Source organism: Gymnodraco acuticeps, unplaced genomic scaffold (genome assembly GCF_902827175.1).
Source record: "Gymnodraco acuticeps unplaced genomic scaffold, fGymAcu1.1, whole genome shotgun sequence".
Classification (NCBI taxonomy): Eukaryota; Metazoa; Chordata; class Actinopteri; order Perciformes; family Bathydraconidae; genus Gymnodraco; species Gymnodraco acuticeps.
In genome coordinates, this window is record NW_022990559.1 from 1,199,986 (window position 1) to 1,223,687 (window position 23,702).

Consider the following 23,702-nt stretch of genomic DNA (forward strand, 5'->3'; position numbering starts at 1 on the left):
TGACAGCTGTTCTGAGTTTGAAGAGATAGTTTGCGACGCCCCTGAATGCACCAGCCTTTAAACCCACATGGGGAGAATTGATTTGCTATATCTATATCACCTGGCGAGTGTATACAACAACACGCATATAATGAACGAGATCAGCATGGAATTTGATGAGCAGCAAATTAGTGTCGCGTTTCATTTGGAGCATGGATTTCCCTCTTCTGCAGAGTCCCAGATTGAATCCTCCCCCTCTGTTTCTCTCCCTCCACCCCTCTGAGCGCGCTGCACCTGTGCTGCTGCTGCTGCTGCTGCTGCAGATCGTGCGTCAGACGATGGAAAGTGATTCCTCAGACCTTCCTCTCTGTAGGACCGGGTGCAGACCGACTCGACCTTGCGAAGTGGCTACAGGTCCTCCTGCAGGAGCTCCAACCCTAAATACAGTCTGCGCTCCTACCGCGCGTTTGATCTGCGGGCAAACAAACTTTTTGGTGTTATTTGTAAACACTTTGGACAACCATTGAGAACATATTGATCCACCAACGCGGTTCTCAATAAAACTTCACGAGGAACCATGCAAGTTTATGTGGCTGTGATATTCGCGTACGGGGTGTCTGGTAAGTTCAATAAATAACTAATTCATAAAGTATTTGAATCTTCAGTGTCTTGTGAACATATTGTGCCCTCATCAATCATATATGCTCTTTTGCACACAATTTACAAAACATTTGCTTTCCTAACTAGGAGGTTATCCCAGTGACTTGATCTGACATTTGATCTCTTTAAGAAAGAGAGGACGTGTTCTTGTATGATTTTGATAGATGTTGTGTGTGTCACTGTATCAGCAGGATATCATTTATAATCTCTGTGTTATTGTATTGGGTTCAACACATAAGGGAGCCGTATTGATATTTTCAATGCAATCTGCCACCCACTAAGTAGGCTAGAAACCGCCTATAAATTGCTAAATTATCGTGAGTGGAAGAGATTGGAAATAGTGGGAGGCATTTCCCAATTATTCTCTTATAATACCATGAGTTTGTGGATTTAAAGGTGCACAGTATTCCTGTTTCACTCATGTTGAACAATACTGGTTCTTTGTGGTTTGTCCCCTGTTTGTGATAGGGGGCTCTGTAGTGCTGTGAATCTCCTCATGTCAGTGGTAGATGTCTTGCCGCCTTAAAGCCTTTTTAATAAGCTTTTTTTCCCCTTTAACAGTACATTTGCAATCTCTTATCGGACACTGTAATGTAGTTCTGTATGCTTTCTGCAACGGCAAGGATTCAAGTCTGTGTGAAGCCTGGAGGAATAACAAAGTATCCACACTAAATTTAAACTGGCAGAAGCTCTTTTTCTGGGTCAGACAGACTTATCAAGAGTCTTTCAGGTCACAATATAGCTTTTAGTCCATAGAGCAAAATAGTTTAATCCAGTGCGTGTGTTTTGTCTTCATAAACCGAGTTTTGGCACTTCGGCTGACACACTAATGTGCACAATAACTCCATTGCAAGATATGCCCTGAAATATATGAAATCAAATCAAATCAAGTTTTATTTATATAGCACATTTATAAACGATTTTTGGTCGAGCCAAAGTGCTGTCCATATAATAAAAATAGCCTACAGTAGAGACACTTTACAGCAAATACAACAGCACAGATTGTTGAGAAAAACGACACCCTCTATCCTTAGACCCTCACATCGTACAAGGAAAAACTTCCAGAGAAAAACCCACAGTTTAAGGAAAAAAATGGGAGAAACCTCAGGGAGAGCAACAGAGGAGGGATCCCTCTCCCAGGACGGACAGACGTGCAATAGATGCCGTGTGTAAATCGAAGAGATAATACATTTTACAGCATAGCCTATAGACCGAATAGAGTATAGAGTTTTGAATCCTGAGAAAAGCTGAAAACCCAATTTACAAGATTACTTTTATTGGAGCTTTGAAACTGTAATAGTGATACAAAGAGGAGTAGAATAGTTTAATATGTGAAAAGCCCTAACCAGCCAACTATTAAGTAATTCCTCGTTTTCAACCTCGTAATGTAAATATGGAGATTTCCCACCTATCTCTGTTTTATATCATATTAAAGTGTATATATGTGGGTTTACGATGGACAAAACAAGTCATTTACATGTAAAGACATCACTGTGGACCTTGAGAAACTGTATCTTTACCAAGAATGAATCAACTCATCTTTCAAATAATCTGTGTGATAAAGATACTGTTTAGTTTGGCTGTAAAACAGCTTGGCTTTGTGCATTGAGGTTGAAACTGCTGATGCCCTCATGCTACTGTAAGGCAAAGATGGGAATATATATGTCGCATAACTGCATGCATTTTAGCTAAAGCAAAATATTCAAAGTCATAACCTGCGCTCCTGTGCTACCTTGTGGAAAATGGATCTTCTGCAGGAAAAACCGACCAAATAAGATTATATATTTCATGTTGTCACAGTCAACAGAAGATAGGAAATGTTTCAGCTCAAACAGTAATGCCCTAAAGATCTGTTGGTCTGTCACCAGGATGTGTAGAGCCTGTGGTTTATGTTATGCATCCCGCACTGCTGCCTCTCAGCGCTCCTTATCAGCCTCTGATTGGCCAACTCAGCGTATTGAATCAGTGGCAGAGGCTGTCAGGGATGGTGGGCTGTCTAAGTGGGTGTCCAGCAAATCATTGTCTCCATCCATTTACTGTGGAAAATGGAAGAAACCTCTCAACCACCAACATAATCCGATTTTTTTTTGTTATCAGACCAGACAGACTCTTGTTTTATATCCCTAGAAAGATTTATAACTAGTGGAGTAAATAGGTTTTTGGCTGGTCTTTAGTGGGTGAAGACCAAAAAGCAATGACCAAATATTTAGTTCTGTTAATCTTTTTATGATTTGTTAAATCATGAATACATGAATCTTTCCTAATCCACATGCACACAACTTAACTTGCATGCGTGTCGGTAGTTGGCTGGCCTTCTGCTGTTTCTTTACAGTGTTTGAGTGCAACTTTTACCTGAATAATCAAAGCATTTCATGCGATTGTGTTTTTATTTAAGAAGGTTTTTGTATGCACTTTTCAGCATAGAGGCAACAGGACCAAAATTAAACTGGTGGCCCAACAACGCCCGACGTCTGAAGAAAGTTGAGTGCTTGGTGCATCAGGCACATTTAAAAAAAAAAATTCACATTCTATCCAATTAAGCTATTTAAAAAAGGAAACCTTTTGTGTCTTCAGGAGCAGAGCAAATATAAACTTTCAAGTTGAGTGGTTTATTTGAAATATAAATGAGACTTTTTCTGTCTCTGGTTGATTTAAGAATGTCTCAGTCTGTGGCTGGTTGTCTGCCAATTGGAAGTTTGGAGGTTCAATCCCAGCCTACATGCAGCCTACATTTCGATGTGTCCTTGGGGCAAGATTAGGGCTGCACGATTTTGGGAAAAAAATCTAATTGCGATTTTTCTGACAAATATTGCGATTGCGATTCGATTTGCGATATTTGTTTTTAAGTGACCCAACGGAAGTTTATTGTAAAATGCGGCCATATCTTCGGGTAGGAAGGTCGCATCAACGTGCTCCCGTCTCTAGCACCCCCGCAGCCCGAGCTACAAGTGAAATAACTAAACTTACATGAAACCTCCGTTGGGTTGCTTTAAAGTCAAGCTTCAGTTTAAGATTCACCCTGTAATAGAAACAGGTGATGGAGCATTGCTAACCTGACCCAGATGGTTTGTTTCACCAAAGCATCTAAAGCTCCATTGGAAGCCATTTGGAAAGGGCAGGCACTTTCAAAGATACTTGGCAGGTGATTGGATCAATCTGTCAATCACCTTCTATCATGGGCCACTTCTGATTGGTTAACAATGGCTGGTACATGTGGAGCACAGCACTCCTGATTGGATGACTGACACACAAGAAAAACAAAAACAAATGTAAAAAAAAAGTTTAAAAAAATCGCAGGCTTTGCGATTTGACAATCGCATCATTTAAAATCGCGATTTCGATTTAAAATCGATTAATCGTTCAGCCTATAGGCAAGATACTTATTCTCAGGTTTCTCCCAATGGCCAGCTGTGTGTGAATGTTGTGTTTCCCAAGCAGATTGCAACGTGTATTCTGTATGAATGGATGACCATGATTTGTATATGTAAAAGGGCTTTGAAGGGTAGTTCAGAAGGGAAAAGCTAAATATAAATGCATGCAGTCCATATACCTCACATGCAATAACACAAATTGAACTGTGGTGCTACAAATTGGAGAAAAAAAGTATCTTGTATATGTGCTGTATGGGAATACTCTGTTTGAAGCATCACTAAAGAAGGCACGACATGAGATGTGATATGAATTTTATATGTTGAATCTGTCCTGCTCCTGTGAAACATTTATTGTTTGAGAGTTTTTCTTTTCAACACGCTGAACAGCAGGAGCCGTTAAATGCAATGATCCAAGACATCCTTTTTTAAATTTCAAGTCTAATCGCTTTATAGTCTTTCTGGTCCCCAGAACACAGTGGCTGGTTGAGAGTGGAAACCTTTACGTCAGTAGAAAATAGTGTACATTACAGCTGAAAAGGTTATACTTTGACTGGCAAGCATAATCAAGGACATTCAACAATGGGCCACATCTATAGGGATGATTCATATGACACTATAGCCTTATATCTCTCACAGGCTACATATTTGCACTGATCTTTAATGACACAATGCTTGTCAAAGCCGGAACTTATATGCTGTAAAGGAGTTCCTTTGAGTATAGTAATTTGATTTGGTGATTTAGTGGCAGGCATTGTTCACATAAAAGGATGTGTTTTCATAAAATAATGTCACATTTGCCAATACTTTAGGAGTTAATTATAATGTCACAACAAAATAACAAAAACAAATCGTATTATGTTGGTGGTTGAGAGGTTTCTTCCATTTCCCACAGTAAATGGATGGAAACAATGATTTGCTGGACATCCACTTAGACAGCCCACCATCACTGACAGCCTCATCCCCTGATTCAATATGCTGAGATGGCCAAACAGAGGCTGATAAGGAGAGGCAACAGTGCATGATGCATTAGGAGTTAAAAATAATGTCACATTTGGCAATACTTTAGGAGTTAATTATCCAGGAAATGGTTGGTTATTTGACATTTTTTCTATAAAAATGACTTCTTCTAACATGTTTACCATCTGGCTTTAGTGTGATTCATCAGTATGCTTTCTGTCAGGTTGCAGTTTCACAGCTAAAGTGGAAGCACTTCACTGTCGCCTCACCATTGTAAATGTGCTGCATGACTAAAAACACTCAATGGATCTCTTGTGCTTTAATTCATAATAATATCACTTGAGAAATGTGGACTGCATTAAAACAGTCTGATATTAATTGAAAAATAAAATGTACAATCAGAACAGGTTTTGTGACACATTTTGTAAATCCTTTTGGTAAGTGACATCTCATAATGTGTTTTCAAAAAGAGTGATAACCAAATTATAGTTTTGTATAGGTTGTTGATTGACGACTGAGTTGTTAATACTTATACCTGGAGAGTGGAGACACAAGTGAACGGTGCAGAAAAAACACTTTTCATTATATCTGCATATTCGCTGGAAAGAGCTGTTGACACGGAGGTTAAAAGCAGCTATTAGTATTTTGAGTCTGATGCGGGTCGTACAGTCAAACGGGGCGCAGCAGGATGATGAATTTTGTATTGCCTTTGAATACATGTTGTATAAAGAGCATCTGTGTTTATTTAGCCAACAATACCAAACACCTGACAAGTCATTGAGCAGCTCAGCGTGGAAGAAGCATCCTGAGCTCTTTGATACTGCTACCTGAAAGCTTAAAAGCTGAATGCATGTATAAATAAAGTAATAAATGTGTTTATTTTGCACCAAATAAGATTGACCTACTGTATATTTAACTATCGATAAAAAGATTCAGAGTAAATGACAAATGACGGGATAAAACGCATTATCGTTATTCCCTAATGAAGGACAAAGACTAAGGAATTGTGAGAGGTCCTGTTGCGACATAATGAGATGATACATCTATAATTTAGCATGATGCCAGGCTGCTGTAAGTGCCGAGTAGATATTATCATAAATAATATTCTCTTCTTAATTAGGTCCAGTTCAGGTATGTCATACAGGCTGACTGAATAATCTGCATGTGTCTTATCCTTGTCCTGTATTGTGCACCACATGCATAACACACACTCACAATGGTGCATGAATAAGGAATATTTATAATGAAGATGGGGTGTAATGAGGGAATTAATCCTTTCCTCCGCCACCTTTTTAATAGCAAATGTCCTACATTCTCCACATACAGTATGTTCATATGTACTGTTTGTTCAATGCCTCTTCATAATAAAGACTCTGAGATAAAGCACAAGTTGCCATAGGACATCTTAGACAAGGGCTCTCCATATATACACAAGTGGCAGGTATTTTGCATTCCCAATCAAACGTCTGAATCTTTTGCTTTGTTTACAGCATTCAATATCAGCGAGGAAAAAGAGACGTGCCCCCTTGGATATTTCCCCTGTGGCAACCTGACCGTGTGCCTGCCTCAGCTCCTGCACTGCAACGGCATCGATGACTGTGGGAATCAAGCGGATGAGGAGAACTGTGGTAATTAATTTTTTTTCTACTCGTTCAATGTGCAGTGAAACTTGATGCCTACACCTGCGATTTACCAGCAAAAAAATAGATGACACTCGGAAAATCTTAAGTTTTGAAATGGACACTTTAAAGATTACCTTTTTAAACAAAATCCAATTCATTTTTGAGTCGGTAAATGAATGTGTGGTGGTTCAAACCCAGCGCTTGCAGTGAATGTAAATGAAGGTTAGTCTCCATTGGTAGCCTCTGCCTCTATGAATGTGTGTACACGGGTGAGTGCTGATTTGTAAAAGTGTTTTTCGAGTTTGCAAAGACTGGAAAAGCACTAAACATAAACTAGGTCTATTAAGTTTACATTTACTTTATAATATATTCCGGCCCCTATAGTGGTTTTTGCAATATAAGTTATTGTACAGTATACATCCAGTGTATCTCTAACAGACGCCCTCTTTATACTCATTGATCAGTGTTTAACTATATGCTATTTTTTCCTTATGGTGGGCCTCAGAGTTCGGGGCGTAATTAAAAAGACTTATAACTTTTTGCTGGTATAGGCAGTATATATAAAACCCTTATTCATCAGGATACTACATGTGCCTGATAAATAAATAAGTTAATTTATTAAACAAATTGTGGGTTGAGATGAAGGTGGTATCATTGACTAAACTCAATCTTCATTTTGTTTTCTACTTCATTCATTTTAATCTCAATTACACAACTGTAATGTTTTGACTGCATCTTGCACAAATTTGACATGGTCCCAAAATCGATCAATGCACACACGCTAACAATGTGAATAGAACACAGATTGAATGAGCCATGTTTTTTATGGAATATGTTCACTTGTTTTTCTCGCCTTGATAGTAGATCATTGCAGCTCATTTGTAACACTCAACATGCCAAAATCCTGTTTATTTTTTAGCACATCTGTCACAGTTAAGCAAAGGGTACCAGAATTGCTCTTCATAACGTCATGTGAGCTTTTATAGAGTCTGTTCAATTATCTTAGTAAAGATGAATATGCAATTCTAATATTATTACATTTCAGATTTTTTTTTATACCATTTATTACCATTTTACCATTTTTTACCACTCTTATTCTTATTATATAATATCATTTTCACATTATATTTTTTTACTTTTTCTTGTGGTTTACCCAAGTAGTAAACCCAGTGCAGGAGTCTACTAGACCTCTCAGTTTTTTTTTTCAGACTGTGCATTTTATTATAGATACAGAGGTGAAAAGGGGTAGAGGGGATGACGTTGTATAGCATTTTCCGAGGTCTCAGGAGTCAAACCTGCGTAGTTGGCAGCGCACACTGCATAGGATCCGCCAGCTCTAACCACTGAGCTATCAAGCATCCCCCTCTCAGGACTTTTTAACTTGTTGAACTAACGTATTCATTTTAGATACTGAATTTATGAAGGTTGACCAAAAATACATCATTATAATTATACTGACATTAGCTCTCTGATTCTAAGGACATTGTTATGACAACGTATTGTTGACAAAACTACATTTATTTCCATCCAAAGACCTCCACTTCTAACATATTTAATTACTGAAGTCTCCTCACACTGCTGATTTCCAGTTTGAGAAAACAGGCAAAAAATTACTCATTTCCTAATCTATTTTCAGGAGGCGATAATCAATCATTGCTGCTGTACTGAAAAAGGTACAGCTGATAAAAGAGCTGTCAAACTATAAAAAATGGCAGTTCACTTCTGTCCATTTGCCGGGCCAAATTTAGTCATCTCGCAGGAAGGATTGTGATCGGATGTCGGTTTTGTGTCAGTAGGTACCGATGGTTTACGTTAGTCTTATAAAGATGGAACCATTTCACTGCTTTTTATATCACCAGAGAACATGTTCCTGTCTCCAGCCATCTGAAGCATTACGCCACTGATATGAAATAAGAACAAACTGAGTGTTAAACCACAGCATTTTATTTAAATGTTAATGGGACTTTTTGTTCCACTTGTACCTGCTGCATTTTAATTATGAATGAAATACATTTTGTAAACCCAGCTGTAGTAACGCTCCCACGCAGAGAAGGAACAACAGCTAGCATTCATGTGGTCCCCTTAATCATCCACTGATGTCACTACCACCTGCGGCATGCATATATGAATGTTTACCCACGTTTCACTCCCCTTGTTGTCCGTAAAAAAAGCACACCAGTGACATAACTTCACTAAATGGCTGTGACTCCCTTGTAGGGAATACATGTGGGGGATGAGTTTGTGGATGAAATCAGCCTGCGGCAGCTGGCTGTTGCAAAACGGTCAACACTGGCAATAATTCTGAAATGTGACTGAATAAACCTTTATGAATAAATCATGGGAAAACCCCACAATGTCCTCATATTTAAGAAATGACTACTATACTATCGCAACAAGATCCTCAGTATTTGTCCACCTCCCACAAAGATGTAATAAACTTACTTCAAGTTCACTTACCCGCAACTGCAGATCTGCTCAGTGTTGCATATCGTTTAGCTAATTGTTTCGGTTTTTGTGACTGCAACTTCAGGGTTGTGATTTACTCTCATGGCTCTCATCAGCTTTGTTTCCAGTAGCAGACAGCAGTTTTTTGGGGGAAACAAAGCTGTAAAAACACACTGCACCATCTGTCCAGCCCCCAACCAGTGTTTGCAGCTGTTGATCATTGTGGAGCGTAAGGGACTAAAGAGCCATGTTTTTCCTCCAAAGTTGGTGGTGAACAAAGCAAAGCTGAAATGGCAGTTAGTGTTTGGCTTGTATACATCTGGGGGGCATATACCCGACATCAAAGGAATACTAATGTATATTCTTGATTTGTACAAAATCTACTGTTTGTTTTCCACATTTAGTTATTCATTCGGGAGTTACTGTGAGTAATGCTCTCTTTTCACATTCACACCTCAAAACATATCAATTATTCACCATAATAGGTTTACAAGTCGATAAAATATGAATGCTGTTTGCTGCACTGCCCAAGTGGCCATTAAAAGGTCATTAGTACCCTTAAAGTCACATTTGCATAAAGGACATTTAACTGAATATTCTAGGAAACTTGTAATATAATACAACACAACAAATGATTGATATTAATGGGATAATAATAATGAATTATATTTGTATAGCGCTTTTCTTGAACCCAAAGACGCTTTACATTTGGGAAGGAGGGTAGACAAACAAAACAAAAACAAAACAAAAAAGAAACAAAGAAACAAAACAAAACAGAAAAGCTGTCAGGAGGAAGTTGGTTGAGAGGGGGGGGGCTTATGGATATACAGAGTTGAAGAGGTGGGTTTTGAGGCGGGACTGGAACAGGGTGAGGGACTCAGACTCACGGAGGTCTTGGGGGAGGGAGTTCCAGAGCTTCGGGGCTGCCACAGAGAAGGCTCTGTCCCCGGAGCTCCGGAGTTTGGCCTTGGGGATGGAAAGCAAACCGGCTGAGGTGGATCTGAGGGACCGGGGTGGTTGGTAGAGGATGAGGAGGTCAGTGAGGTAGGGGGAGGCCAGATGGTGGAGGGCTTTGAAAGTGAGGACCAGGAGTTTGTAGTGGATGCAGTGTGAAACGGGGAGCCAGTGGAGTTATTTGAGGACCGGGGCGATGTGATGCCATGATTTGGTGTGGGTGAGGAGTCTGGCGGCTGCGTGCTGGACACGCTGGAGTCTATTGAGGGATGTAGTGCTGATGCCGTAGAGGAGTGAGTTGCAATAGTCAAGGCGGGTGAGAGAGGGACGGAGTTTGGCAATATTGCGGAGGTGGAAAAATTAGGTTTTTACAACTTGACGAATGTGGGGCTCGAGGGAGAGGGAGAGGGTGGGGTCAAATATAACGCCAAGGTTGCGTGCCTGGGTGGAGGGGGAAACAGGGGTGCCATCAATGGTGAGTGTCAGGTTGAGGGTTTTGCTGAGGGTGGATTTGGAGCCGATGAGGAGGTGTTCAGTTGTATTGCTGTTGAGTTTGAGGAAGTTGTGTTGCATCCAGGATTTTATTACAGTCAGACAGGATTCGATGTGGATGAGGGGGGGGGTTGTGGGGGGATTTGGTGCTGAGGTAAATCTGTGTGTCGTCAGCGTAACAGTGAAAGTCCAGGTTGTATTGGCGGAGAATCTGACCAAGGGGGAGGATGTAGATGATGAAGAGGAGGGGGCCGAGTACTGAACCTTGGGGAACACCTTGGGTAACTGAAGCTGTGGCAGAGGAGTGGTTGTTGAGGGAGATAAAGGGGGATCTGTCAGAGAGGTATGGACTGGAACTACCTGAGTGCAGTACCTTCGATACCGATATCCTGGAGTCGGGTAAGCAGGATGGTGTGGCTCACGGTATCGAAGGCTGCACTCAGGTCGAGGAGGATGAGGATGTTGAGGGAACCGGTGTCAGCAGAGGTGAGGAGGTCATTGAGGACTTTGATGAGTGCCGTTTCTCTGATGTGGTGGGGACGAAAACCAGACTGAAGGGGTTCAAAAAGCTGGTTGGTTTGGAGATGGCGGTGGAGTTGTTTGGAGATGATACATTCTATTGTTTTTGAGAGAAAGGGGAGGTTGGAGATGGGGCAGTAATTACTGAGGGAGGAGGGATCCAGACCGGGTTTCTTGAGGATGGGAGTAATGATTAATAATAATGATTCTGCAATTCCTTTTTAATGTGAGAATGAGAACTTTTATACTCTACTGGTTGCTTCTTGACAGCTTGTCCTCCATCAATAGCCCTTCTCAGTGCTTGGGTATTATTTATTCATTTCATTACTCACTTTTTATTTATTACTCAGCAGAAATAACATTTGAAAATCGTTTTTTAAATGTTAACCCCGAAAAACGTTTGAATTGAAATGCAATGAATACATTCGAGGGAAAATAAAAAGTCTAACTTTTCTTGAATTTAGTTATAGGAGATTAACAAATTGAACTTTTTCTCAACTTTGAAAACGGTTTTCTCTGCAAATGGGGCTTTGCTGTGATCAATCTTGTCAGGAAAAACTCAGTGCTCGCCTTTTAAAGTTTAAGGGACACTGATTAAATGCTCTTGTGACCGTTGACTGTCACTGCCCTTTCAAGCATCTCTCAGCAAGTCATCAGGCCCTTTGGAAAAGTGTTGAAGATAAAATCGTCAATCGATTAAGTAGGGATGGGACAAACTACCAAGTAGCTCAAATATCTTAAACCTCAGAATTAAACCAGACATAAACTAATTTGCTGAATAAATGTTTGCTCCTTATTCAGTCACACAGATCCATTAAACTACATTTTGGTGAGGTATTGAGCAAGAATATTTATTTCATTTTCAAAGTGGTTCTATGGTTTTTCGATTCCTACATTTTGGAGGATTTAAAAACATTTAAATAGAGCAGATCTCTCATACCACATCGCTCCCTAATCATTCACTGCTGATGAAAATAGCAGCCTGCCTCAGGGGTGAGAACAAAACAAATCATGTCCCACTTTAGGACTTCAAATCTGGTGAAAGGTTTAGACAGAACAGATACAAGTGTCGTGGGTGCGATTGGATAGCCTGAATCGCCATTTTGTTACCTCTAGTAACCAGTCAGTCCTTTATTCCATATTTGAGGAAGACGTCTTGATTACAAACACTTGATTGGTTTCCATGCATAGTTACCCCAGTAGGATAACTATGCATGGTACAGTGAACAGTCCTAAGGCCTTATAATGCTTCAAGGCTGAACACATTCACCCTATATTGCAATCTTAACCAAAGTGAAAAATAATGATATTATCTGCCTTTGATAATGATCTGCTCCAAAATGAAATTGTTTCCTCCTTTGCCTATGCATCACCATGAAAATAAAGTTTTTCTGCAATCCTCCTCAAACACACAAACAAGGCGAAAACATAACACAGACACATGGATATTATAGCGGGAATTCTGCCGCCCATTGCATACTTTTATGTTTGATACTTAGGTCCTTACACACCAAACTGACACCAAAGAACACGTCCCGACGGAACGTCGCCTCACGTCACCTCACGCCGCCTCACGTCGCCTGCGTCTTGGCCATGTTTCGCACTGGAACACACCGCAAAGACTTCAGCCAAGTTGCACGTACGAACTGCGCATGCGTGAGTGCCAATAACTCTCCTTACCAGCAGGCGGCGATAGTGTGTATTCGTCATTCAAAAGAGGCAACAACCGGAAGACAGACTGCGTGATACACCGAGAGAAGAACAGACTGCGTGATATAAACAAACGACAAATAGCGTGTGCGTTCCATTTTCACTGTACAGCGAGAAGCTCATGGGGCTTTCCCGAACCTGTGTCGAGAGCTGGAGTTAAACAAAATCTCAGATTTGCCTTCTTAATAGTTTGTTTGGGTCCCTCACTTCCGTTTCGCTTCTCATGCACTAATTCGCTTAAATGAACAGCCAATCGGAGTGATTTATTTGGCCGACGGCCTTTAGCCGACAGCCTCCCGATTCAACATGTCGAATCGGCAGCGTCAATGGAGAGAGAAAACGTATCTTTCCATCCCGTTTGAATTGTGCCACGAATTACACATGATGTTTGTCAATCTTAAAAAATCATTTCCATGTCAAAAAAGTCAGTTTGTCGTAAAACTGTTGAAATATAAGACTGAAAAATTCGCAACTAGAAAGACTACAAATCCCAGTCGCGTAATTGATGTCATAACTGATGTCACAATTGTTTTCCCCCGCTAAATATAAGAGATAGCTAAGATAAGATAACTTTAACAAGATGCCTGTGTGCTTAGTACCAGGTCGTAATCATACCAGCAATTGCTCGTTATTTCGCTTCCCTAGCTAGTAGCAAGCACGTCAGTTAGCATTACATTGCATTTAGCTGACGCTTTTATCCAAAGCGACTTACAATAAGTACATTCGACCAGGAAGACACAACCTTGAAGAAAACAGAATCATATAAGTAAATCAGGTTTCATAGAGCCAAACATTTCAAGTGCTACTCAACTGGCTTTAGGTAAGCCAGTCCTTTATTAGTATAAAAGTGCTTCGTTAATAGTTCTAACGCTCGAAGTGGAGTTGAAAGAGATGAGTTTTCAGTTTGCGCCGGAAGATGTGCAAGCTATCTGCCGTCCTGATGTCAATGGGGAGCTCATTCCACCATCTTGGAGCCAGGACAGCAAACCCACGTGTTTTCGCCGATGGGAACTTGGGTCCCCCTCGCAGCGAGGGCGCAACGAGTCGTTTGGCTGATGCAGAGCGTAGTGCACGCGCTGGGGTGTACGGTTTAACCATGTCCTGGATGTAGGAAGGGCCAGATCCATTCGCAGCATGGTAAGCAAGTACCAGTGTCTTGAAGTGGATTCTAGCAGTTACCGGAAGCCAGTGAAGGGAGCGGAGGAGCGGAGTGGTGTGGGAGAATTTAGGAAGGTTGAAGACCAGACGAGCCGCTGCATTCTGGATGAGCTGCAGAGGTCGGATGGCACATGCAGGTAGACCAGCCAGGAGGGAGTTGCAGTAGTCTAGGCGTGAGATGACGAGAGCCTGGACCAGAACCTGAGTCGCTTTCTGAGTCAGCTGGGGACGTATCTTCCTGATGTTGTAAAGCGTGTATCTGCAGCAACGGGTTGTAGCAGCGATGTTTGCAGTGAAGGACAGGCTGTTATCTAGGGTCACACCCAGATTCCTTGCAGTCTGAGTCGGGGAAACAACTGAGGTGCCGATGTTGATTGTCAGGTCAAGAGTTGGACAATCTTTTCCCGGGAGGAAGAGCAGCTCAGTCTTGTCAAGGTTGAGCTTGAGGTGGTGAGCAGACATCCACTGAGAGATGTCAGCTAGACAAGCAGAGATGCGTGCGACGACCTGGGTCTCTGAGCGGGGAAAGGACAGGATTAATTGGGTGTCGTCAGCGTAGCAGTGGTAAGAAAAACCATGCGGGCTAATGACTGATCCGAGCGAGTTTGTGTACAGGGAGAAGAGGAGGGGACCAAGAACAGAGCCCTGAGGGACCCCCGTAGTTAATTGACAAGGGTCGGACTCAGACCCTCTCCAAGTCACCCTGTAGGTACGGTCTTTCAGGTATGAGGTGAGGAGGGAAAGTGCAGAGCCTGAAACTCCAAGTTTCTGGAGAGTGCGAAGGAGGATCTGATGATTCACCGTGTCGAATGCAGCAGACAGGTCCAACAGGATGATGACAGAGGAGAGGGATGCAGTTTTGGCAGTGTGCAGTTCCTCCGTGACAGCAATGAGAGCAGTTTCTGTGGAGTGACCTGCCTTGAAACCAGACTGGTGCGGATCCAGAAGGTTGTTCTGATGGAGATAACAGGAGAGTTGTTTAAAGACAGCGCGTTCAAGTGATTTAGACAGGAACGGGAGGAGAGAGACAGGCCTGTAGTTTATAACATCAGACGGGTTGAGAGTGGGTTTCTTTAGGAGAGGGTTTACTCTTGCCTCCTTGAGACTGTTTGGAAAGTGACCAGAAGTTAGAGAAGTGTTGATGAAATGGGTGAGAAACGGTAGAATATCAGGAGCGATAGTCTGAAGGAGGTTTGAAGGGATAGGGTCCAGAGGACAGGTGGTAGGGCGGGCAGAGGTAATGAGGGTAAGAACCTCACTTGGAGAGAGAGGGGAAAAGGAGGTTAGTGTGTTGGTGGAAGGAGGGTCTGGTGACCCAGCGGTGAGTAAAGGTGAGTCAGAAAAAGAAGAGCGAATATCATCAACCTTTTTTTCAAAGTGGGTAACAAAGTCGCTTGACAGAAGTGAGGAGGGGGGAGGAGCTTTTGGAGGGTCCAAGAGGGTGGAGAAGATGGAAAATAGTTTTTTAGGATTGGAATAGGAAGATTGGATCTTATCTTGAAAGAAAGTGCTTTTTGCCTGAGAGATCGAAGCAGAGAAAGAGGAGAGGAGAGCTTGATAGGTTAGGAGGTCGTCACGGTGTTTGGATTTCCACCATTTCCGCTCTGCTGCCCTAAGGACGGTTCTATTAGCACGCAGTGCATCATTTAGCCAGGGAGCAGGAGGGGACTGACGAGCCTGCCGAGATGTGAGAGGACAGAGCGAGTCCAGAGTGGATGAGAGAGTAGAGAGGAGAGTTTCTGCAGCAGAGTTTGGAGGCAGTAGTTGGAACGAATCAGAGGAAGGGAGGGCTGAGAGCACCGACGAGGCAAAGTTAGAGGGGGAGAGGGAGCGAAGGTTACGGCGGACAAGTGTAGGATGAGAAGAGATTAGTTTGTTATGTTTGGAAAGGGATAGAGAGAATGAAATGAAGAAGTGATCGGATGTGTGGAGCGGGTTTACAGAGAGGTTAGAAGTAGCGCAGTTCCTTGAGAATATGAGATCAAGGACATTGCCAGCTAGACATTACAGTCTTAGCTTTGTCATTTTTATTAGCCTTAACATGAAGTAACATCAAGTAACCCAAAATGTTAAACAGTAAGAGTAGTAGACTGCTGTGTATTTAGCTGTCCTTTCAGGTCCCTCCCCTTTTGGAGCGTAGGGCAGAATTAGGAGGGAATTCCGTCTCGTAGCGTTTGTGTGCACTGTTTTGAAATGCCGCTCCTAAATTACCCTTCTTCGGTAAAGCCACGCTCGCATTGCAGATGAGACAGATGGACTTTGAATTGGAATAGATAAAAAAATAATCGTCCTCCCACTCGGAGTGAAAATTATATATTTTGGGCTTTTTTGCTTCTGCCATAATTGCGGTCTTGTGTGTGTGCGGACTGTCACTCCTGTTTGACACGGACAACGTCAGCTAACTAGTGCCCACTGCCCACCAGCCACGCCCCGATACATGGGGTCATGCCAATCACAAAGCTTTGATGCGTTCAAGTGCATTGTTCTGGCACAGTAAGATTATTTTATAGATCGCGATCGACTGGTTGGCTGGGCACCCCTGATCTAAAGTAACAGACAGAGAATCAGCACTTTTGAAACAGGGCTGAAACAGAGGGGATTATGGGATGCTGCAATGATCTGTTTGGTGTTTGGAGCCAAACACTTCAGAGAGATGTTCGTATATATCTGAGACCTATAATATATTGATGAAAAACAGTATAATATAGGGGACCTTTAAGAACATTAGCTAGTAATATTTTGCAAATGTGTGATCTGGTTTTCTCATCTCTAGTTTTCCTTCCCTCTATTTTGCGATCTGAAGCGTTGGTGTGGAAGCAGGATAACAATGAGGAGTAGTGCGCAGGGAAATGTGTTATGTGTCGAGCACTATCCTGTTTACAGAGATGATGGCAAATTCAGGGCTGGGTGAATTCATCCTGCTGCTCTATTCAGAGGCTCACCTTCCAACGCCTTCAGCGTGAACTTTGTTTTTTTCGATTGCGTAGTTACAATATCCAAAGCAGGCTCTGGTGTATTTTTCGCTTTAGAAAAGAGCATTACATTATTCAGGCTCAGCTCTCTGAGCTTAAGCTTCTTTTAAATGTGGATAAAACCAAGGTAATGCTCTTTTCTAAAGCGAAAAATACACCAGACCCTGCTTTGGATATTGTAACTACGCAAGGAATACAACTTGAAGTGGTTACCTGTTACAAATACTTATCTTATCGGTATCTGGCTTGATGATTGTCTCACTTTTAAACTTCATGTCAATAACCTGCTTAAAAAGCTGAGGGTTAGGCTAGGTTTATTTTACAGAAATAAGTCCTGTTTCTCGCTTGAGGCCAGGAAAAGGCTAGTCACTGTGACCTTTTTACCTGTGCTGGATTATGGTGATTTGATATATATGAATGCACCTGCCTACCTACCTGAGCAAGTTAGATGCTGCGTATCACAGTGCACTGAGATTTTTGACAAATTGTAAAGCACTTACGCATCACTGTACCCTGTATACCAAGGCGGTTATGCCATCACTTACTGTACGGAGGCTCAGTCACTGGTACTTTTTCATTTACAAAGCTATGTTGGATAAACTACCATCTTATATCTGCTCCCTGATCTCTCTGCGAATTGAAAGTACTTATTACCTGAGATCGCATGCTGTGGTTTTATTAAATGTGCCAAGTGCTAGGACTGTCTTAGGGAAGAAAGCTTTTAGATGTGCAGCTCCACTAACATGGAACAGTCTGCAAAAAGAATGGACAATTACCAAGCTAGTACCACTACATGTTTTTAAAGCTCAGTTGGATGCTACAAAATCAGATGCTGTTGGTACCTGTACATGTGGTTAGATATGTAAATTGTAATCCCTGTACATTTTGCTGTATGATGTCCTTTTGTTGTTCTGTTGTTTATGTTTTTATGTCTTCTTGTGGAACCTACTGCTGCAGGTCTCCCTTGAAAAAGAGATCATTGATCTCAATGGGATTTCACCTGGATAAATAAAGGTTTTGAATTGAATTGAATTAAAGAGTACTTTGTAAAGACATACATTATGTCATAGGCCTAAGGTCTTTGTTATTTAATTGATCACAAGACACTTATGTATGTGTAAAGCTTGGGGTGTTTCGTGTTTTAAGATAGCAAATGTGTAAATGGCTTACTTAGCTACAATTTGTGTCACCACAGGATAATTTTGTAGTGAAGAAAAGTTTTCAGATTAATATATGGCAGATACTATTTACACCAGGGTGTCCGTAGCTAACAATGCTATTTACACCCGGATGTCACATTAGATACTGTTTTGGATGTATAGGTATTTATAGAAATGTCTATTTGATAACTTCATTCCCTTGTGCTGCTGCGTCAAATTGTAATTCCCCTATGGTGGATGTATAAAGGCACATCTTATCTTAAGCCCTGTAGCTATTTACACCCGGGTATTGTACTGTATGCATCTCTTCTTGCTCTTTCTACAATGGCTTGGTAAGGTTACCTGAACATCAGGGACAAAAAACACCTGTGCTATATTGTGAACATGGCTGGAAGGAAATAAATGTCCCACAGACCCCCCTGAGGAAAGGGGGTTAATTAATCTGCCACAACAGTCTGAAAGAAGTTATGGCAGATTAATGAGCCCCCTTTCCTCAGACGTGATTCATTTTAGTATGTTTATTTACATGCCTGTTTTCAAAGCTTCTATAGGTGCAATGATAATTGATACTGTTGGTACTTGTCAATGTCTCTAGGTATAATAATAATTCCTTACATTTATTATAGCGCTTTTTCAATGACTCAAAGCGCTTTACATATACACACATTACACATATATCATACATGCAATGGTCAGATACTGTGGACAATACCCACAGGAGCAAGTTCAGGTGAAGTGTCTTGCCGAAGGACACACCGGCTTTACAGACGCAGCAGCGGCGGGTTTCACCCCTTGATCTGATGATCATTGCACAGCGCACTGCGCCACACCGTCCATCTTCACGCCTCGAGGTCATCGAGGCGCTTTTACAAGTACACATTGGTATTATACATGTACTGTGGACAATACCCACAGGAGCAAATCCGGGTGAAGTGTCTTGCCCAAGGACACAACGGCCTGACGCAGTGTACATTTAGCCCTTTAAATGCGATGTCCTTTTGTGTGTTGTTTTATGCTCATGTTGTAATCTACTTGCTGCCATGTTGGACAGGTCTCCCTTGAAAAAGATCTGTGATCTCAATGGGACCACCTGGTTAAATAAAGGTGTAATAAAACATAATACCACAACAGTAAACAGTGATTAAAAAATCAATGATGTAATTGTGCCCCAATCAGTCTATTTAATATGTACCCCTGAGGCTCTTCATGGACGCTGGCAGAATCTGCGTATTTTAGCAGGGCTTCAGCATTCTGAAAGACACAATTACACATGTATTTACAATATACAGCAGAAATTCATTCATTTTCCACCATTGTGTGGCTTTAAGTTGAACGCACAAATAGACTCAATAAAAGTTTTTAAAAACAGTACTTTCCATCAGCACAAACACTCCCTCATGTTTTCACAGAACGTGAAGATGGTAATATTTTATCCCAGCAGTGGCTGATTTGATGTAACATTTCTTAAATCTAATTGGACCCAGTGGTGGTATTCCTGCTATCAAGGGCGTGGGTATATTTGCAAAGTATGCTTAACTGAAATAAAGTATATATACTGTAGCTATAGCGCTGCTTTATCAGCCAATAATTCCACACAGAGATACTGAATCAGTCTCGCAAATTAAACTGACATGACGCTGAGTCAGATGTTATCGCTGCTGTGCTGACGAGAGAGCAGACTTTACAACTTTGCAAAATAAGCCAAAAAACGACCAATTCAAAATATAATCTCCTTTTAATGTTACATAAAACATCGTTCTTATCTGCAACACATCTAAATTGCTTTTAAAGTACATCCAATCGTGTGGAGCACATGTAAAAGCATACCATTATTAATGTCTGCTTTACTGTATATAAAACAACAAACCGTCTCTGTAAGCTTTTTGCCATTGTTGCTGTCGCAACAGAATATCTCTTCTGTTTTTAAAGTGTCCTCCAGCGCTTTTTGCTTCAGTGCAGCCTTCGTCTGAGTAAACTGAACACACTGTATTATGTTGCCTGTACATCTTTTGTGTGGGCTAAATTATGAATCTACTTTTGTTGTTTTTTCTCGCAATTCCAGTGTCATTATGGACTATCTGTTTTGTCCTCTGTGAAAGCTGAAATGGTGAATCCCAGGAAAAAACTTTCATACTACAGCGGCTCAGGCTCTTCTCACAGAAGCTCAGTGTGGTTGAAAAGACTCAGAAAAGGTTTGAGATTTAAACTTGTGTTGCTTGCTGTGCATTAAAGCTTGAGGAGTAAAGACATAAAACAAAAGATCCGATTGGCCAAATTACCCGATACTAATCAGTATTGCTAGCATTCATTGTGCTTTTCTGCAGGTCTCTAACTGATAAGTAACTGAAAGGCAAGTGTCCTGGAAGTTTGTAAAGATGCACAAAGAAGCGTCTGCAGAGGACATATTATAGATTAAATTACAAAATCCATAAGAAGGTCAATTTCAAGAAAGTCTGTTCTGGGTGTAAATTAGGCTCAGAACCTTTGGTCTTAGCAAAGTTTGTGATTTATGACAAACTCAATTGACTGGATGTCGCTAGTAAAACTGGAGGAGAAGTATGGAAACAAATAACACCCTTTATTTGTCACATTGTGCAGCTTATGTCACATTTTTCCATTTCATTTCTTAATGGAGTCGCTGCTGGAGCTCTGAGACATACAGTGCGAGGTGCAAAGCCGGGCTCTCACAGATGGTTGACAGCTGGAACAACATGCAGCAGAGAAATAAATATAACTAGTTTGTGACTAAAGCCCAATTGTTTTTGTACATAAATGTCAATACATTGGGTTTATAACTTTTAATTATGGAGGATAAATGATGTTGTGTGAGTCATTGTCTTACACGCCTGTATCCTCCTCTGTCTTGAGGACTCAGCAGAGATTCCCTGATAATTGCTCACAGTTTCCTATCAAGGGGCGTTGTAAATGTGTGTTCTTTGTCCACCACCTTTTTGGAGCACGTTGTTACTATGGTGACGTGTCTGACCTTCTGAGGCAGCAGCTTTCACAGCGTCCACCAGCGTGACTCTTGAAGTAATGTCCACACTGTGTCCACCAAACATGATTATTTACCTGTTTTCCACCTTCCCAGCAAGAATTTGTATTTCCCACTGCGTGAACTTTCATTTTTTTAGATAACGATCCCTCATGCAGTCAGTATAAAGGAATAATAATAAAGGCAGTTTTACTGACTATTTATAGGCAACTGTGGGCGTGACATAAAGCTTCGCAAAGGTACGTCACATTGAGAGATGATTGTGATTTCGCACTGTAATTCAATCAGAATATTTTTTGCACTAAGCAATTTCCCGGTTTAAGCCCTATGCAACCTTTTCACGTTAATCCTGCTCACAGTCTTATAAATCAGACCCCAGTTACCCCTGCTATATGACCACGTCCTCTGGAGTAGATCGTATTTGTTTTTCCTTGATTTGATATGACATCAAAGGCACATGTAATGTACCATTAAACAAGAAATAATAATAATGACAAGAAAGTAAATGTAAGTATCCAGTGCAATGTGTCACAGTCAACAACAACCAATGTTGCGTCTATTTCTCAGCGCAAATTTAAATGAATAAAACCTCAATATCAAGAACTCCTCTTGATCGGGGCTTTCATTGGTGTGTGTGTGTGTGTGTGTGTGTGTGTGTGTGTGTGTGTGTGTGTGTGTGTGGTGTGTGTGTGTGTGTGTGTGTGTGTGTGTGTGTGTGTGTGTGTGTGTGTGTGTGTGTGTGTGTGTGTGTGTGTGTGTGTGTGTGTGTGAACTATATGCTGTTACGCTTAGTTTGATAACAAATCAATGTGTAGCCTTCAGCTTGTGAATAGGAAGCATCCTGGGTACCACTTTACAATAAGACTACCCTCATAAAGGGTTTACGAATAGTTTGTAATTCATTTATTCATTAGGTTGTGAACACTTTATAAATCTTTAATAAGCTTTTATAAGACATGAGATAAACAGGGCAACTGTGACCGGTTGCTTGCCAAATAGTGAGCCCACATTTATCTGTACTGCTAAGTCTTATATTGGCTACTTAGCTTACTTCTTCTTCTTCATCAGCCAGCATCCTTGGTATCTGTTGCTCACTGAGTTGATTCTCGCTAAGTAGCCAATGTAAGGCTTAGTCATCATGCCAAATAGTGAGCCTGTGTTGATGTATGAAAACTATGTTAGAACTGGTTTATAAATGGTTCTTAATGATTAATAAAGTGTTTGCAACCTAATTTATAACATAATTATAAACCCTTTATGAATCCTTTATAAGGGTTCTCTTATTGTAAAGTGGTACTGCATCCTGTGTCGGTGAATTTATGAAATGTTCAAAACCTTTCACCTCAGAACAACCTGAGGCAATTACACTAAACAAAATATCATTCTCAAACATATAATATCAGTTTGAATGGCTTCATAATATTGCATTACATTAGATTGCATTTAGCTAGCAATTTTATTTAAAATGAAACATTCTCAGAGTTTTTCCATTTGACCCACTTTGTCTCTCTAGTGTTTTGTTGTTAATTAGGTCTAGTTTGTTCTAAAGGGGCCCAACTAAGCTTTTTAGTGTTTTCCCTTTCCTGTAAATGGTCTGCAAAGACTTAAATCCCAAAGATCCCTCCAGAGGGAGTTTCTCTCCTAAACACTCCTCTGTCTGAAACGCCTCCATTGGACTCCTTTTGTTTACTTTATAAAAGGGTAACACTTGTGCTTCTATTGGCTAGCGTTCCACAACATTGTATACTTGGTAGGCTAAGGGGCGGGACATAACCAAACAGTTGACCAATCAGAGCAGACTGGACTCTGGTTTCAGACAGAGGGTGAAAATAGGTGCTGCAGCACAGGCAGTATGAGAAAAATAAAGAGCTTTTTGAACATTAAAGCATGAAGACATGTCACAGTAGAGGCACTACATACAGTAGACATTTGAACATAAACAATTGCTGATCACCACTTTCATTGAATTTTGGATGATTTAGTCAACTTAGTATACTCTAGATGTGTGTGTGTCCCCTTATGTGCCCAATCCCCCCATGTGAATAACACCTGGCACTCACAAACACACACACACTTACCCCCACACACAGAACAATTTCATACATTTCCCGCTCTTATGTGCCCATCCCCCCATATGGATCACACCTGGCACACGCAATACATGTTCAGTGTCTATTCTTTGTATATGTACTGCAGTTTTTCATGTATACCAGTAGTCTGATACAATATGTACAGTTTGAAAGGGTGTTAAATGAAATGTGGTGATGATTGATGGTTTTTGTGTTAATATTACATTACATTACATGTCACTTGTTTGACGCTTTTATCCAAAGCGACTTACATACTCAATACTGTGGGCAATCCCCACAGGAGCAATTTGGGGTGAAGTGTCTTGCCCAGGGACACAACGACATGCTGACTGCAGTGGGGTTTGAACCTGTGACCTCCTGATCCGAATACCAACTCACAACCCACTGCACCACAGGCCTCCCTTAAATATCTAATATTAAATATCCCTCCCTTAATATAATAGCAGTTACAACAGGACCGGTCAAAATTGACCGCGAACACCAAAGTAAGGGGGGGAAAACAAAGATAATTTGTTTTAAGGTGAGTCTGAATTGCTCTTAACAACTTTGTTTCTTCCTGAAACACAACCCAACAAGTTTGTGTGTTTTAGATACAATGCACAGGGGACAGCCAAATAA

At 41.1% G+C, this 23,702-nt stretch overlaps 1 protein-coding gene across 1 annotated transcript in view; it reads left to right on the forward strand.

The window, feature by feature from the left end:
* Positions 1-324: 324 nt before the first annotated feature.
* rxfp1 (relaxin family peptide receptor 1) overlaps positions 325-23,702 on the forward strand; it is a 97,529-nt gene continuing 74,151 nt past the window's right edge. The window contains exons 1-2 of the mRNA XM_034227599.1: positions 325-599; positions 6,458-6,595. Coding sequence (XP_034083490.1) covers positions 557-599; positions 6,458-6,595 — 181 coding nt within the window. The 5' untranslated portion in view covers positions 325-556. The remainder of the gene's footprint in view (positions 600-6,457; positions 6,596-23,702) is intronic.